This window comes from Mus caroli, chromosome 6 (assembly GCF_900094665.2).
Source record: "Mus caroli chromosome 6, CAROLI_EIJ_v1.1, whole genome shotgun sequence".
In the NCBI taxonomy this organism is placed as follows: Eukaryota; Metazoa; Chordata; class Mammalia; order Rodentia; family Muridae; genus Mus; species Mus caroli.
Window position 1 is genome coordinate 114,212,671 of NC_034575.1, and position 18,837 is coordinate 114,231,507.

The window sequence follows — 18,837 nt, forward strand, 5'->3', positions numbered from 1 at the left end:
GTTATCCAATACCAAATAGTCAGCCATGAAAATACATACATACAAGTAACATAATACAGACTACACAGGAGATACACACACACACACTCATCATCACTACCACCACCACCACCACCATCATCATCACCACCACCACCATCATCACCACCACCACCATCATCATCGTCATCATCACTTAAGGAAAAGGCAGCCATGAATTTGAGAGAGAACAAGTAGGGACATGGGAGAGGCTGAAGGGTGGAAAGGGAAGATGAGAAAGGATGTAATTATTTTATAATCTCAATTTTTAAAATAAAGAGATTAAAGTATTGTTTTCCTTTTGGGAGTGGGTTTCTTTCTACTGTGCTCAGCTGCCTAAGAAATAAGTGAGCCTCGCACTGAAAAAGACCAATAACACATTTCTTCAAGCTGTTTGTCTACTAGGGGAGAGAGTTAACGATTCAGTTTCTACTATTGTTGGAATAAAATACCCAGCCTGCTACAGTCTAACTTAGAGGTCAATTAACAAACAAAGAGAACAAGAAAGCAGACTGGGTATTGTATTTTAGAATTATTATGAAAAATAAGGCTGCCTTTATTTGTATGCAAACATTCATACACTCTACAAAGACAAGTTTGTTTCTATATTGTCATATTTTCAAACATTTTTAGCATNTTATGTTTATAATTACCTTGTTGAATTATGTGGCCAATTTTGTCTTGTCATCACACTGGTATAAATATCCCAGACACAGACACTATCCTTTATCAGTCTACATACTTATTTTGAATTGCAGTATCTAACCTCATAGAACAAAGTTCTGGCATAATGACAATCACAAGATAACCATGCAACCTGAAGGTACACTGTTCGTCTGCAACATCAGGCTGAGGACTATGGAGATACAGTGGAGTCCCGCAGCTCTGTGCAGCCTGTGGAAGTGGAAGGGATGCGGATTTAAAGGTCTTTGTCTGTTTGAAGTGGTCCTTTGCTGTGATAAACTAATTCTAAAACACAGATTATTCAAACCAAAGTACACAGACTCCTGGCACTACCCTAGAAAACCAGACTTTGAGCATTTGGGCGAAATAAAGAAAAAGAATGTTGCTCTGTGGGCCACGGAGCTGAGAGACCTGCCAATGCTGAAGTCATTTCAACATCATTTGTGGTTTTCTTTTGCCACGTGTGGTTTCTGATATTTAGGACTTCAAAATGATTCGAAAAAGTATAAACAAAGTAAACAAAAACTCTTTCCACCTCTCCTTCTATCCTTTATAATTTAACTCCGAAAGCTCAGAATTCACTACAGTGTGTTTCTTTATCTCAACTTGGGTTTCAATATTCTGTAAATTCAGAGCTCTTTAAAAACAGACATGTAATGCAGAAAGTCAACCAGTTCAGGTTTTGTTCAACAGAATTAGCATTTTCTAATTTCCATAATCCACAGGCACTGGACCAAGGGGTCCAGAGACAACAAAGGGCATGAAAACCAAACACACATGAAATAAAAATGTTATTGTATGAAGTCTGTACTTATTTNCAAAGAAACTCTAAGCTAGGTTTGTGCGAATGCAAAACCTGTTTTTAGGCTCTCTGTAAAAATTCCCTTTTATCATGGTAATTCTTATTTTTATCCTTTTTAGAATTATAATTATATATGTCATATAAATACATTAATAGCTCTAACTCTGGGCCTACTAAGTTAAGTGCCACAAGAAAAATGACAATGGAGTACATGAAGGTCTCAAAGGCAGAAAGAGCTCCACAGAGAAAGGCTGTGAGTGAGCTCTCTGGGAAAATGTCATTCAAGGAGAAGGCGAGGAACACAGATGGCAGTGTGCAAGGGACTTGGGTGAAAACTGCCAAGCAAGGCAAGGTTGAACAGAGGTGGGCACTTCCTTCCTTAAGACCAGACAAAGACAGGAGACAAATTCTTCACTAAGACTTACCTGTGAGTCTCTAAGCAAGTGGCAGGATGCTCTTTTACTCCTTGTATGTGAGGTCAGGCCTGGGAAAGGCAAGGTGCTGAAAAAGTCATGGAGAAGGCATGAACAGCGTTCATGCTGTGCACTCTCTATAAGCACCCTGTGACTGGGGCTGAATTGGTCACTCAGGTGATAAGACCTGGGTGTGTTTATGAGTATTTCTGATACCATAATGGCTCCTGCCTTGCCTGGCTTCTCCAGTGGGCTCAAAATACCCTGTCCTTTGGAAAGTGGGATTTATTCATCTCTCTTTCAACATGGACAGACCTGAAAAACTAAGAGAAAAGTGGCCTGTGGGGACAAGGGGGGAAACTAAGGAGAAAGCAAGCAATGACTCATTGAAAATGAGGAAGGCACACGGCAGGATCTGCATACTCATGCCACTAAGGCAGGGCTCAAGGATTAGCCAGAAAATTATACTTTACCCTTAATGCAAATTAAACTATGTTTATGTTCTGAACAGTGCTATCCTCCAAGCAAAACAGCCACTGTGCCTACTTCTGAGAGTTCATCACAGTTGGGCCCATGGACTACTGACATTTCCTCCAGGAAGGAGGGACATTGTATGTCAAGGGACCTTCANCTATAGTGTTCAGCCATTTATATGCGATTTTTCCTAATGCCATATGACCTTAGGGTCTCATGAAGGGTCTGGAGATATAGGCTTGGGATGAAGAAAGGATTTATCTCGATTACTGAGGACACACTGACATCACCAATGCTGTGTAAAGGCTTTGCAATGCTACTGCTTCAAGACCACCCAGGCTCTCTGTCAGTAAAATTAATAAACTCACTGGCTGCCCAAGGTGAGCTTTGATGGAATCAAAATTTGCTTTGCTGTTGGGACCTTATGAGTAGGTTGTAGACATTGTCTCTGCGAGGAAGGAATTTGAGTGACAACCTGACTTTTAGAAGCATGTGACCAGAAGCACAGAACTCAGTGGAACCAGCAGTAAGTGAGTGGGCTAGCCTGCAACACTATGTAGTCAGCTTTGTGGGGCCACTTGAAGGGAATAGAAAGCCATTAGGACCAAGTAATATTTAGATAACATGGTTTTGTTCTGTTTCTCAAACTGCAAGTCACATTCCTTCAGGGGATCATGAAATCAACTTNAGAGTCAGAGTCAACATTTTTAAATAAAAAGTGTGTGTCTGTGTGTTCCCTGCTATCCAACTGTTTATGTATTTATTTATAACAAATAATATCTGTGATGGTTGGTTTTAATGTCAACTTGTCACAAATTACAATCACATGAGCAGGGAACCTCACCTGAGAAATTGTCCTGATTGCCTTGATTCATTGTTTGATGTGCAAAGATCTACTCCAAGTGTGNACAGTGCCTTCTAAATGTGGCCAGGATAAAAAAGACTGTGTGGCAGAGGAAGATGCTTTTTTACCTCTTGCTTGCTGGCCTTCCCTATTGCCACAGGGTTGGTTTGATGCTGATACTGCTATGAGAACCAGTGTTTCCAGGCTTCCACTGTTGAGTAAGGACCAGCAGCTGTCCAGATACCCAGGTATTCAGTGCCATGTTGGAACTCGTGAGGCACTCAGCTTTATGCACTGANCAACTACCAGATTCTCATCATCCCAAGTGTGAGACAACTGATAGTGNCGTTTTAATGTAAACTGACTTAATAAATCACATAAATGAACAAGTCCTAGCCTCACAAAGACAATGTAATGGTACAAGGGAGGCCACTTTAATGATCTGTTCATGTAACTATAAACATTCTTTGATGATATATCAAAAATTGACAAAGTGCAGTTTCTTGAAGTCCTATCACCCTTTCATACTTTGTGGGACACTGAAATCCACTGATCCACATAAGCCTTGAATGGATCTCCTACCTGTGTGTGAGTTTGTGACACCATTTTATTATCTGAAAATCATTAAATGACCGGGCTAAAGGAGCTATATCTTTCAAATGTTGACAGTTCCCATTAGAGTGTAATCTTTTAGAAGTGTACTCATTGATAGCACCACAGGTCTCATCTGAAGAGACTTAAGTATTGAGACAGTCAAGCTCACGGCCCATCTTTTAAAAAATTAATCTAAAAAATTATCATTAGCAACAATACCTATCCCTTGATTTCTTGAAAGAAACAGGAAAATCTTAGTTTTGAAAAAGCCTGTCCAGAATCTATCTGAATAGCCANAATGTTAATGTTCTTTCATGTTAAACTGATGCTCTGTGGAAGTAAAATTAAACCCCTGGGCTNGGTGGTGGCACACCCCAGTAGTCCTAGCACTTTAGACCCCAAGGCAGGAGGAGCACAGACTGAAACCTGCCATAGACTCTGTCTCNAGAAACAAGCCCTCCAACCCCAGCAAAACCAACAATAAAACCACAAATTCAGCCCATCTCAAGTGCAGAACATATTTGCCTAGAGGCAAATATGGCGTGCAACAGCTCTGCTTTATCCATTCTTTCTATTTTTTCCCCCACATTAATTTTAAAAATATACCCAAAGATTGATTTTTTTTTAAACAAAATAAGTACTTTGACCAAGGAACGCCTGGCTTCAGCTGCTCGGACAAGTTTTCCAGAGAATGCACAGCGGCAAGAATACACTGGCTAGTGGTGCAGTTTGGGGCCTTCCTTGGTTCTTTATCGGTGCAGTCGTCCTTTTGCACACATCACACAAGTCTCAGAATTGCCATGGACAATCTTAACCTTGCAGGCCTCTGAGCCACTCAAGGAATCCCTCACGGATATTGGGGAGCACCATTTAAGAATTCTCAGAGTCCTTTTTGGAGTGACTATGTTTGGTCATCGAAGAGCCAAAGAAGAGCTCTGAAAAGGCGTGGGCCATATTCAAGAAAGAAATGCACACAGCTCAGAGGCTTATGAAGAAAGAAATAGTAGATAAAACGGGCTTCCTTGAGCAGGTCTGAGCTTCCTGTTGCCAAGGCGACGATCCTCCGCGAGAGGACCCGGNCATCGATTGGCGAAGCCTAGCCCGGGTCCCCAAATGCCGGAAGGTCGCCCCGCCGCGCTCGCTCGCTCGCTCGCTCGGCGGTCGATTGAGGGGGCTTCCTGAAGGCTGGGCAGGAGGGTGGGTGGGAAGATGGCGGCCGCGGCGGCAGGTGGCCTGCCTGGGAAAGGACACGATATCAGCCTGGCAGCCCTGCGGCGCCACGACCCCTACATCAGTCGCATCGTGGACGTGGCCAGCCAGGTGGCTCTGTACACTTTCGGCCATCGGGCCAACGAGTGGGTGCGTGCGGACGCCGCGGCCGTGCGGAAGGCGGGGCGGGGACAGGGCGGGAGATGCTGGGCACGGCTAGGCGGGCGGGGGCCGGTCCTGGTGGAGGGCGACCCGCGGGTCCACCGGCAGGTGGGGGACGAGGGACACAGAAGGTGTGGCCGGATCCGCTGAGAGCCGGCCACGGGCTTTGAGGCCAGAAGACAGAAGCTCTCCGGCAGCGGAGGGCAGCCCGGAAGCCCCAAACTTGGATAAGTCCAGCCTCACCGAGGAGGAGCAGCCGGAGTGCGAAATGCTGGGCAGGCACCCACCTAAGAGCAAGCTTGGGAGAATAANGAGGAAATGGACATGGGTAGGACACCCCAGACTTGGATGTAGGAGGCCAGGGTTGGTAACCTAACCATTTCAGTCCATTTCCAACAAGACCGAGTCCCAGCCTACAGTAACTGGATGAAGTTTAGTTTTTCCACACAACTAACTGGAATTGCAACGGGAGACCAATTAGTTCTGGCCTAGCCGTTGGTTCTTATCATTTATAAACCATCCCTTTGAATATATAAAAGTGTCATTTCCCCCTCTTTTGTGACTTTTGTCCAAATATTCATCAGAATATAACCAATGCTTTTAATACGGTTCAATGGGTGTATGGAAAACCTTGCAAATTTTCAATTTTTTTTTCCCGGTGTGTTCGCCAAGACTGAAACAAACATCAAGATTTATGCAAAGAAAACTTTCATTTTTGAGCAGATTTATGATTAAGTAGGCTGTGATAAGAACGACCCAAAAACCATGCACACAAAAGAATGAAGAAAGTTCTTGGACATGGAGCTTGGGGCAGGCACCTGCTTCATCCCCAGCACCCCTGAAACAGGGCCGGGAGTCTTTTCCGATAGTTTTGTCCGAGTTCTTAACTGAAGTGAGGCAAAGAATTCATGTCTGTTCTCCTAGGAGCCAAACCCGAAGGGGAAATCTGCAGAGATCCAGTGTTCTGAATATCCCTAGTTTGATTAATTGAGGCTGTCTTTCTTGGACACCAGAGGAAATTACACTATGGGCCTATATAAGTAAAGGGAGTTTCCCCACTGAAACGTTTCTATATTTATGTGAAGATACTGTACATAAACGTGCTTCACTTCTCTAGGTCAATGCTTCTCAGCCTTCCTAATGCTGGGACTCTTTTAATACAGTTCCTCAGGTTGTGGTGACCCCTAACATAAAATTATTTTCGTTGCTACTTCTTAACTGTAATTTTGCTACTCTTCTTATTGTAATGCAATTATGTTTGAAGATTAGACGTATGCCAAAGGGGTTGCAACCTATGGGTTGCATGCCCTCTGCCTGGACTGGCCTCTGCCTGCCAATCCACACCTAATATTATGGAGGTAATTCAGTTAGTATACAGNGAGTAGGACCCAATATGAGTTAGTGGGGTAAGTTGACTCAGCAGGAGGCTCAGGCTAGAAGATCAGAAGCTGTTGAAATGTACAGTGGGCCATTCCCACCCCTCCTAAAGCCTCTTCACAGTCCTGTGTGGCAGAAACCTTTTTAAATCCCTGCAGAGGTGGACCAAATGCCCANTGAAGGCCAGTGTAACATTGTATTATTTACAGGAGTTTTGTTTTCCTGCTTCCTGGACTTGTTTTCTTCAGACAGGATATAATTCACTCAGTNAAAGGTCATTCTTTTCAAAGCCCTGATCTCCTAGGCTGTGGTTGCCTGGCAAAGGAGAGAGACTTAGTTCAACAATAGAGCAGTCTCTGGGGGCAATCAAGTCATCACTGCTGTTTCCCTGTGCTGTATCACTCAGGTCCCCGGATGGAAGCCTTTCCCGTGTAAACCTAATAAGTATAAAAAATCCTTAAAAATGGAAGGGGAAGGATTGGCAAGAAGACAGGTGAGGTGTAAGCAGGGAGTCCTCACATTGGAAATCAACATCAGGTGTTGAGAGGAAGAATGAGGAATGCACAGAGAAAGAGGGTCAAGGGACCGTGCATCAGTGAAGTGGTAGAGCGTGTGATTAGCATGTGGAGCCCGTGCTTAGTGTGCGCACAGCCCTAGTTTAATCCCCAGAACACACATATACTCACACAAAGGATTAAGATAGTTCTGCCATGACTAGAATAGGAATTTTAGAACTAAATTTGCACCTCTCTGCCAGGAAAGAATCCTTCCCCAAAATACCGAATGTGTNGATGCAGTCTACAGCTGCTCAGACCATTTGTTCTCAGCTGGATTTGATCCCCCCACACACACACCCCCGGTGACGATTGGCAATAGCAGGAAACTTTGAGGATGAAGGTGTTGGTGGCATCTGCAGAGTAGAACTAGAGGTGTCGCCAAATGCCGTGCAGTGAGCAGGCATTATAGAGTTAGTCTAAAATATGCACAATGCGAAGCTGGAGGCGTGTCTTAGAACCACAAGTGCCCCTAATTTTCAGGTCACAATCCTGGATTCTCTGTGCATCAGTTACAGTATGATGGCTTTGCTGCTGCATACATGACAGAGAGAGACAGTTTCAGAAAGATGAAGTGGGCCCACTTTTGATTACTTTAACTTAGAATATTCAGTAAAGTTGAGATTGATTTCAGTTGNCCCAGATGTGTCAATGTATTTACTTCCCATAGTTTATGAAACAGCATTATTTATGCGCTTCATTATTTTGAATAACAAACAATTCTGTGTGTATATATGTGTGTGTGTTATCTCTATTTTCAGAATACTCCAGAGCTGAACTTAACAAATTTAAGTCTGCCTTACTTAAAGGATCTGAGGAGACTAATTGCAATACCTTAAATCCACTAGTTTGTACTGAAAGGACAAAAAAGGAAAAGAAATTTGGCCGCCTTTGAAAGTCAGTCTGAGGTGCAGATCTAGCAGCAAAATACATTTCTAGAGCTGCTGTTAGCCAAGCAAGAGCTCTTAAAATACGGCTTTTTTTTTTCTAATTATTAAAAGATTTGAGTTGTGTAAGCCAGTTACCCTTTTAATGGAGAAGATGAAACAGAACAGTAAATGAATTATCCCAGTGTGATCTGGCAGGAGCCTCACTCCAGGCCCATATTGTAATTACTGAGCCATAATTCCGTCCCATACATAACTCCAAATAAGACTCAAGTTTAAGAATTGTTTTTGTGAGTTATAGTTAAAATTCTGATTTTGGATTATTCTAAACTAAAGTCATTAAAATTTTTGTTTTTAAAGTAAAGAGAATTTTTGTTGCAAGGGGAAAATGCCAGTCAGAATCCATCAGCCTATGTGTGCTGACACTATGGAAGGTCTGAGTTGCATTTCCATGAGAACAGGTCCCGGTCAAATACTGCAGAGCAGGAAACTGCTTTTGGTCTTGTAGCCATGGGGCCTGACAGTGCATGCACAGAAGTGTCTTGCCTGCCTTAGTTTCCCATCAGTGTAACTCACAGTGCCAAGTACTTGGCTTTTTCAGTTCCCTTTTAAGGTGTTATNTATTGCCTAAACTCTTGCCAGTTATGTCAATTCGGCNCAGAGGCCTAAGGCTGTGGTCTCTTAACAGGCACCCAGGTGACCCTGCTGCTTCTCATCTGGACACCACTCTTCCAAAACCCCTGTACTAAGTCACAGAGAAGACCGTTGTAATCATGTAGATTACTTGAGAAGAGCATGCTTTCAATTCTGTGCCTCTAAAGAATGTTACTCTAATGTCACACCTTTCTCTTAAAGAGTCCGTCTTGCATCAGAATTACAGAGTTTAGTTTTAAATGATTTGGGTAATGAATATTATGAAATATTAGAGACTTANGTAGGATAATAGAATGGTGAAGTTAAATTATGTAAATACCAAAAGCACACACTAAATTCTGAATTAGAATAATCTCATTACTAGTTAAGCAAAGAGCTGCACTGTGGTAATAATGTTGACGAGCAGGAGCCTGGGGAGCCCAAGTTCCTCCTGTCCTGGAGAAATNGAAGGAAAGCCAGAGAACTCAAACTCTCCTCAAAACTTCACCTCCCCCAGGTTTTCCCTGGCTGTTCTCAAGTCCTAACTTGGTAATAGTTGTGTGTAGTGTTGTTTCACGTCTTTGGCCAAAATGACTCTGCAGTTGTTCATGCCTAGGAGGTGCTTGTTCACGTGAAGGCTCTAGCACAGTACTTGTCTGGGTAGTAATCAGAGTAGTTAGTGACAGATCATCTGTTCTCCTAGTGATGGGACCTGGCGGTGGTGAAGGGCAATGAGATGCAGACGACAGTTTCCCTCACAGCTTGCCGGGCATGCCGTTTGGTGGATGGAGAAGGCACACACACCCCATCTCTTTCTGATGAGATCGGGAGCTCACTTTTCTCTGTTCCAGCCAGGCNGGCCACTCACACCATGTCTGGGAAAGAGAATAGTGACCACGTAATGCCTGCTCAGCAGGCCCTGGTCACGTCAAAGCCCACACTGTCCCCTTGGGTGGCCTCTCTGTTCTATACTGCCACTTCGTCTACTAGAGAATGGGTGTGTTTTCCTGGTGTTCTGTAAGTTCACTCTCTGCCTTAGAATGAAGAGACATACAGATGGGATGTGTTTGCTTTGTTTCTAGGAGAAGACTGGAGTGGAAGGAACCTTATTTGTTTATACGAGGTAAGCATATTCTATTAGAAAAATGACTTGAAATATTTTAATGTATTTTTGTCACTTCTTGAAGGGCAGTTTTACTTCAAAGAATAACAACCAAATCCATCTGAAATTACTGATCGGCAAGAGGAATAAAATAACACATAATGTCACCAGCTATATCCTGATGATACTAATGTCAGGCTATAACTCCAACCTAAACCTTAATATTTGGTTTAGCAGAACATAGTCATCGTTTGATGCCAGTGAATTGCACACAGCTCTTGAACACTACGCACTGCCAAGAGATAAGAGGTGCACAGTTAGGAAAGCTAAATTAATCGGTGGTTGGAAAGGGCTTTGTGGCTCACCTTCCCTCACCCTGAACTGCTTAAAAAAGCACACCCCAGGATTGAGTGTGTCTCTCAGTCTTCCATTGTTTAGTTAATAATGTTTCAGGATTAATTTAATTAATAAGCTCATGCTTTTAGTNATTTCTTTTTATCAGATATCATTAACGTCACATATTCACACAGACACACAGTCCATATATAGTCTTAATGACTTCATTTTATTCATGCATATTTCTTCATAAATATCTTCCCTGACTTCTGTCACCTAGTGGGAGNACATAGATGAAATACAAAACTAGTGTAAACTCTGATTGACGTAAGTATGCTTACCCACATTCAGGTTTAAGATAAACACAAGATACGCCATCCCAAGAACTGGTTTCCATTTAAGCCTCACAGGGCTGCTATGGCTGTTGAAGGCCTTGTACAGTGACCAGTCTTAGGTTGGGCTTCAGGACTGGAAGTCTCAATAGGAAGAAAGGCAAAAGTAGAGACACAGAGCCTCCTGTCTAAAGGGACAGTAAGGGATTTACTCTGGTGTAGTAGAGGGTTTGTATTAGCATAAGTGGTACTATTAGACAGAATGGCAGACTGGGGAGTCTGAGGCTTATTTTTCTAGCAGTAGGGAGTAACTGAAGGCTTATGGTCACAAGGATGCTTGATAAGCTGTGAGAAAATATGTGGAGAGTCAGTGTGTTAGCATCACAAGGAGGCACTCGTTCTAAAAGGAACTGGAGTTGGGGTGTTGAGAGGATGATTGCCTTGAAGTAGACAGGGGACCAGAACAACTGACGCTGAGATGAAAGTCTGCAGGGACAGAGGGCACAGTGACATTGAGAAATGAAACCTCGAGGTAAATGCCAGCATTTGACCTGAATGATAAAATTGTTGGTAGAATTCAAACNGCAACGGGGAGGAGAGGCTAGGTTTCTACTTGATCTCTTTGTGTATTTTGCAGAGCTGGGGATGTGAGGGCCTCAAGCTTATGCACTCTTACCACCAAACTACACCCCTCAGCCTTGGTCTTCAGGGGTTTGAAGTAACACTTTATTCAGTGGTATCAGTGAATTCAGATTGAGGAATCCAGCCACTTGGCATGGGGTGATTGTTGGAGAGTTTGGCATTGTCTGAAAGGACTATCAAAGGAGAATGGTTAACTTTTAGGGTCAGTAGGGGCATAAAAAGCAGAACGAGGGTAACCTTAAGAACTGGGAAAACAGGATGGGAACAGTAGGGAGAGTGATAGCTACCCTGTCATCAGGGAGAGGAAGGGACAGGAAGGAGTAGCTAGCCAGGCTGCAGGCAGAGCAACAAGTAAGTCAGTTGTTTAGGGCTGTGAATACCCAAGAATTGTTGGCATTTTAGTCCATGCCAACATTTAGAACATTCCAGAACCATCACATGGATTTGATTGGCATGAGTACTGTTAAGAGTGTAAAATGTATAGAGAAACACTAAAACACACAATGTGTATTCTCTTTCATTTCTAAGAAGGATTATTTTGAGGAGAGTGATGCATTAATATATATTAATGATGACTTTAAGGTCTTTTCTGCTGAATTATACAATTATTTTCTTTTTTGTACCCAAACTAAATATAGCTTTATATTTTCAAGCATTTTATTTTATTTTTGAAATAGTGACTCATGCATACCAGGTTGGCCTCAAAATAACCCTGTTTGAGATCACTTTGAACTTCTGATCTAAGTGTTGGGATTACAGCAATGTGCCGATTTTATGTAATACTGAAGATGGAACCAGGGCTACCAACTGAAGTACAATCCATCACTTAAATCCTTCCTAACATACTCCACATTGCTAATGGAACAGTGAGTTACACCATTGGCCTGAGAGGCAGTCCTTGCCTGGCTCTTACTCCAGTTCCCAACTCTCTCTCTGAGACGATGCTTACTGCTTCCATCTCTCCTCCCGTGCGTGTCTGCCCCCACATGTGCACATGTATACGTGTGTCTGCTCGGGCAAGGCCTTTTCCTTAGTGTGGAAAGCAGTTTGAGCTAAGNCACTGAAGCTGCCTGTGTCTTCACCTCTGCTTCACTTTCAGTCGTGTGCCTGGCATCCTTGTTCCTGACCTGCGGCATAGTCCCTTGCTCTCTCTGCCATGAGACCCTTTCCCGTTGACATACATAAGACATCTCGCCCACCTTAAGGACCACTCCTTCTGCCTGCCTTCCCATGTCTTTGTCTCTGAGATACAGTTCATGAAGACGGGCTGCAGAATTTCTGCATTTCAGAAATTTAATGTTCAGGACCCTCTGTCAGTCTTTAGAGGAATTGAGGCTATGCNCACCAGTGCTTTTTTTTTGTAGAATAAGCTCATCAAAGATTGTCTTCCATCAACTAAAAGGTTGGGGTTTAAAAATAAAATCCTGTAAGTGGCAAGGTAGCAGTGTTGTACTTTATCAGTATAAAGTGGTTAAATGTGAATTAAAACTAACTCTCTTCCTGACTGTTAGCAGCCCAGTTAACTTGAATGAATGAGTGCTGCTGACTTCTGTTAAATGTGACTGTGTATCTACTTGTCACCAGGAGGTTCACAGTTGAATTATGATATGGCTGTCACCCAGCACAAGCAAAGGCACACATGATGTATAACGGGGGCCCTCTGTGCCTGACACAGGGGGGCACTCAAGATTATGGAATGGAATGAAAAATCAAATTCACTAAAGGTCATGCTTTTACTGAGAGAAGTTTCCTGGTAGCTTGTCCAGACAGCCCTTTGCTTGTATTGAAGAGAACAAGGCATCTGCCCTTTAGCCTCACNTGAACTTCGTTTGCACTTTGCCTCACAGGGGCATTGACAGAGTTGCCTCATTTGCCTGAAGTTCTCAGTTTCAAACTCAATTTACACTTTCAATGAAAATTATCTTTTTGGAATGATGTACGCTTGTTCAACTCTGAAATCCTTTGGAAGTATCTGCCAGTAAGAATTTTTTTAAAGCAGTTACCATCTTTGTCTTAAAGGAATGTACAACATAGGTAGGCATATCCGTTATACACAAGATATACACAGGCTCATAGGTTAAAAACAGTGCCCTGCAGGACAGTCTGAGGTGCAGTTATATACAAGATCCCAGGAGTAAAGGAGTGTTGCTTCATATATATGCAGAGTGCTGTGGGAAACTGAATCTGCACAGCAGAGTTAACAGACACGCTGGGATGTGGCTACTGNAGCTGTACCATGCTTATCAGTCGGTCTCTCCCCTGCTCTGTGATTTCCAGGTCTGCCTCCCCAAAGCACGGATTCACCATTATGAATAGGCTCAGCATGGAAAACAGAACAGAACCCATTACTAAAGACCTGGACTTCCAGCTCCAGAACCCTTTCCTTCTCTACAGAAACGGCACACGTGAGTCTCTAATGCAGTGCTAGTCACGTTTCCCAGGGCTGGTCAGATGTCCTCCTGTGCTCTGCATTTAGTATCAGGGACTGGGGGATTAGCATTTGTTAGCTTGGAAGTGGCTTTTTTCTTAGAAAAGTTAAAGTGAGTCTCCTTAAGCCCTGTCGTGAGCAGCTCTTTTGCCTGTAGAATGAACCAGTTATTGGCTTTAATCCTAAGCAGGACGGGGGAGGGGTGCTTGCTTGGGAGCCAGGAGTGGGGCACAGATGTATCACTGAACGCAGAACTAATGATTTGGTTAGTGGAAGTTTTCCCTTGTGGATCACCTCTGACCAAGCGTAGTGAAGAGAGATTGAGGGAGAGGGTCTATAGTTTTGAAGGACTGCCTTTTGAATATGTAGTCATTGAGAAGCCAGAGTCCAAATCGTTTTGGCCTTTTTGGTTCTTTTAACTGCTAGTAGTGGCCAGATTACAGCAGGTCACTGACGGGTCCTCGATGGACTGAGATGAAGCAGTAGTGGCCTGTATAGTATTCTGCCCTCCTTTCACTCCTGTGTCTTACCTGGCACCTGTCTCGGACCAGAGAAAGACTAATGAAGCTGTCAGCTTCGGGGTTCCTTCCCCGCGGGAGCATACTGCCTGAAAGGTAAGTATGTGCGTGCTCTTAGGCCTTGTGGGTGACTTTCAAAGAGACTGTAATCTAGTAATGGTTTACTCTTTGAATTTAAGATACAGGAAGTTGGTACTAGGGATATGGCTCAGTGTGCTTACAACATGAGGACCTGAGTTCAACACTCCAGCACACACACACACACACACACACACACACCAGAAGACAGGGGTGCCAGTGGATATTTGTAATTCCAGTGTTGGAAGGCAAAGTCAGGTGGGTTCCCAGAGCTTGCTGGTCTGCCAGTCTGGCTAATCCTGGGTTCAGTGAGACCCTGTCTGAAAAACTAAGGTAGTCGGCACAATGATTCAGTAGGTCAAGGCCTTTGCTGCCAAGTCTGACAGCCTAACACAGAAACACACACACACACAGAGTTGCATACAACACACAAATACCAAAAAGGTTGGGAAAGGCAAAGTACTTGGTCTGCAAGCATGGTGACGTGAGTCCTAATCCCTAGCACCTACATGTAGTCCAGCATGGTGGTGTGTGTGTGTTCTGCCTGTGTCCTGGACTGCCCGCTGCCTACTTGCCCAGTGCTGGGGCAGAGGCAGGCAGAGCCTGGGGTTGTCCCTATTCAGTCTAGCCTGAATGGTTAGCTGCAGGTTCTCTGGGAGACCCTGTCTTTAAAATAAAATGGAGATGTGGTAGAGGAAAGCATGCTGCCATCAGCCTCTGGCTGCTACATACTCCTGCACTGGTGAGCACACGTGTACACATGCTCATAGACACACCACACACCTCCAACACACACACAACTTGCTGCCTGTATTTTCAGAATTTTAATAATGTGATACAAGTAATATGTGAAGAAAATCCCAATGATTAGTTTAAAACTAAATGTAACATTTAATATATTAAATATGCNGCTATGTTTAATTATATATAGGTTGTCCTGATAAATGTCCATTCCTTAAAGTTTTATGAGGAAAAAAATTAGAACTATTAAAACTGTAACATGACTTGCCAATGGTAGGTCTCATGGAAAGAAAGGTTTTGCAATAATTTTTTNAAAATGGTTTGTTGCTGTTTCTTTGCTTTATGTTTACAGTTATGTGAGAATTTTTAAAGGATATTATATTTGAGCTAAGGAGCTAACTCAGTTAGTAAAGAGCTTATTGTGCAAACATTATCACCTAGTTCAGTTCCTTAGAACCCACGTGAAAAAGCTGGGCAGAGTGGTGTTTGTGCTCTTAATCCTAGGAAACAGAGACTGGGGGTGGGGAGGTGGGGGGGGGGGGNGGGNGGNGGCGCTTGAGGCATCNGGGCCAGCTAGCCTAGCCAGTGAGCTACAAGCCAGAGAGGCTGTCTCAAAACACAAGAATGAACTTTAGAAAGAATGCACTAGAGTAGATATCTGCCAATACACACAAAAACTACTATGTCCTGTGTCAAATTAACATATCCAAATGCTAATAAAGAAGCTACAAAAATTAATGTAGAACAGAGTCTGGAGAGATGGCACTGCAGTTAAGAACACTGGCTGCTCTTCCAGAAGCCCAGGGTTCGAGTCTCAGCCCCCACAGTGTAACTCACAACTGTCTGTAACTATAGTTTCAGGAGACCCAACACACTCTTCTTGCCTCCACAGGCACCAGGCAAAATTGTACTCGTGTGTGTGTGTGTGTGTGTGTGTGTGTGTGTGTGTATGTATGTATGTATGTATGTATGTAATATGTAAATAAAATGAAAATACGTCTTTAAAAATGAATGTAGAGGGGCTGGTGAGATGGCTCAGTGGGTAAGAGCACCCGACTGCTCTTCCAAAGGTCCAGAGTTCAAATCCCAGCAACACATGGTGGCTCACACCCATCTGTAACGAGATCTGGCACCCTCTTCTGGAGTGTCTGAAGACAGCTACAGTGTACTTACATATAATAAATAAATAAATCTTTAAAAAAAATGAATGTAGAATAAATGAGTACTAGTAACCTACTATAATCATTCCTGGTTGCTCTTATTTTGGACAAATAATTGATCTAGCCACTATAGATATTTTGAATTCTTATATATTTGATTATGACATAAACCATACCAAAATTTTTAATTTCTCTAATGCATTGATTTTAGAAATTATTTCCTAAGTTTCACGGGGCCTGTCTGACAGAAAGTGCTTTGTGGAGTTAGTGAGCCCACAGGATGCCTCACTCTTTGTAAGTATACTCAGGATGGTAGTCTGCAGCCCCCTGACTGTGACCTCAGTGCAGCTTGTCTAGAGGGACAGGAGTATGTGTTTAGAGCACACAGCGTGTTTCAGAGTCTTAGCACGAAGGAAGGAAGGAAGGAAGGAAGGAAGGAAGGAAGGAAGGAAGGAAGGAAAGGAAGGGGGGAAGGAAGGGAGGGAGGGAGGGAAAAGGGAGGAGAGGAGAGAGATCTTATCTATTGGTTAATGTTGAAATGATAGTAATTTGGATAATTGGGTAAATAGAATGTATTGTTAAAGTTACTTGTATCTTCTACTTCGTTATTTCTAACTTAAAATGTCAGGTGCAATCCACACCTGCCGGTCTTAACGCTTTTATTGACAGCCTACCCTACTCTTGGTGGCATCTTACAAATGAAAAAATGGCTGTGGTAAGTGGGTGGGGTCCCAGCTCACACACCTCTGGCCCTGCCCCTGGTGCTTGTGTTCCACACCGGGCACTGCTCCCTCTGCTGTTAAGCATGGATACCAATGGCAGCCGGTCTTTGGGATACATGTGTGGCTGTTTCTGATGAGTCTCCATCTACAAAAATGAATCAGTTCAACAGTAGAGTGTGTGCAGTGTCTTTTCACTCTTCTGCATTTGTTTTGCCCCATTTTGTTCTCCTTACTGTCTGTCGCTGACAGCCTATGAAACCAGTCATTTCCTCAAGGCTTCTCAGCCCCTGACATCCATCCACAGAAGGTTTATCACGCATGCCGTCAGGGTCTGGGTACCTCCCTCTCAGATGTTTTCTCCAGCTCAGATGCTTATGTAACCATTGCATTTGGCTTTCTCCCACAGTGCCCTTTTGGCCAGGGAGCCTGGCTTCCTGCAGGGTTGATTGTCATGGTGGCTATCTCAGTGGGGTCTATACAGACCTCAGCCTTTTGCCTGCCACCCAGCTCTTGAGTCCTGTCTGCCATTGCAATGGAGCAGGGCTGGAACAGCTTCATGGCAGATTTTTTTCCCAGAGTTTTTTAGACTCATTGGATGAAGAAAAAAAGTTAATTAGATGAATCTAGGAGAGTGAACTAAGAAAGTAGAAAAATCCAAAACTCCCTTCATTTAACTAGTAAAGAAAAAACATTTGATAAGTAATTTAGAATTTTAATCAAATGCAAAATAGATTATTGTAGAAAGGGGTTTATAGCCTAAGCTTTATTGGAGTTGACTGAAATGAGATTTAACCTAAGTGAGCTTTTGTGTGTGTGTGTGTGTGTGTGTGTGTGTGTGTGTGTGTGNGAGAGAGAGAGAGAGAGAGACATACACATGGATGTGCAGGGATATGCACCTATGAGAGCATACAAAGACCAGAGGAAGATGTCAGAATCTTCCTCTATTATTTCCTTCCCTATTCCATTATTCCTTGAGACAAGTTCTCTCTCACACATACTGGAAACTTGCCAGGCTCACTGGGATAGCTGCTGCCAGCTCACGGAATGTGCCTGTCTTTAACACCTCTCCTTCTCCTCTCAGGCTTGGGCTATGTGCATGCACAGTCATGCATAACTTTTTTTCAAACGAAGATGTCAAAAACCAATAAGATAGTTATTAAATCTAGGGCCAAATTTCATGCATTCATTTACTGTCTTCCAGGCACTGTGTTGGACTTTGAGTGGGTTATCCTAATAAATTCTTGTAACTTTTTATTGGAAATACTGTGTTTTGTGTTTGACCAGTGAGGATACTGAGCTGAAAAAGTAGCTCAGTGGCTAAGAGCACTGGAGAGAACTGAGTTCAATCCCCAGCACCCACATGGTTGCTCACAGCTGTCTGTGACTTCAGTTCCAGTGGCTCCACTTCCCTCCTCTGGCCTCTGTAGACACCAGGCATGCAAATGGCACACAGACATACATGCACGCAAAACACCCATACACATACATTTTAAGAAATAATAAAAAGTCCAAAATGTTTTAAGTGTTGAAATGATAGTACCAAGATTTGGATTTGGGATTTTCCATTGTTTCTCAATTGGGCTAAGATCGGGTGCAAGTTTTAATTTTTTTCAGGTTGGAGAGTTACAGATGAATGTCAGATTGAATTACAGGTGAAGTCTATGAAAATATTCCAACAACAATAACAAAAACCTCTGAACAAAAACCTCTGAAATCTGAAGCATGCTGGCCCAAGCATTTCTCCTAAGGGACATGGGGTTCACTGTCAGTGCAAAGCCAGTGTNGATTAGGAAACGGAAAAATCGATGTATACACTGAAAACTCCTCCTCCCCTTCTCTCCCTCTCCCTGCTCCCTTCCTCCCTTTCCCCTTGCTCCCTTCTTCCTCCCCTCCTCTTACCCTCTCCCATGAACCTCGGGGCCTTGGGCATGGTGGACAAGCACTCACCCCGCCCCCTGGTGAACTTCTTGCATGAATTGCGCAGTAATGTGAGTCACATGCTAGGGTTAGGAAGAGCAGGTGAGACCCACGTCTCCCTGATCATCTTCATTGACTCTGTATTAGTCAGGGTTTTACTGCTGTGAACAGACACCATGACCAAGGCAAGTCTTATAAAAAACTACATTT

At 43.3% G+C, this 18,837-nt stretch overlaps 2 protein-coding genes across 5 annotated transcripts in view; one reads left to right on the plus strand and one right to left on the minus strand.

Moving 5' to 3' along the window:
- The window catches only part of LOC115031305 (voltage-dependent L-type calcium channel subunit alpha-1C), a 486,264-nt gene that overhangs the window by 459,375 nt on the left and 8,052 nt on the right, over nt 1-18,837 (minus strand). The window lies entirely within an intron of this gene.
- The window catches only part of Dcp1b (decapping mRNA 1B), a 38,934-nt gene continuing 25,095 nt past the window's right edge, over nt 4,999-18,837 (plus strand). For 2 of the 3 annotated variants that reach the window (XM_029478468.1, XM_029478470.1), the window contains exons 1-3: nt 5,025-5,188; nt 9,734-9,774; nt 13,341-13,468. In XM_029478468.1, coding sequence (XP_029334328.1) covers nt 5,039-5,188; nt 9,734-9,774; nt 13,341-13,468 — 319 coding nt within the window. In that variant the 5' untranslated portion in view covers nt 5,025-5,038. Of the gene's footprint in view, nt 5,189-9,733; nt 9,775-13,340; nt 13,469-18,837 lie in introns of all 3 variants that reach the window. The other variant, XM_029478469.1, reaches the window with a different exon arrangement.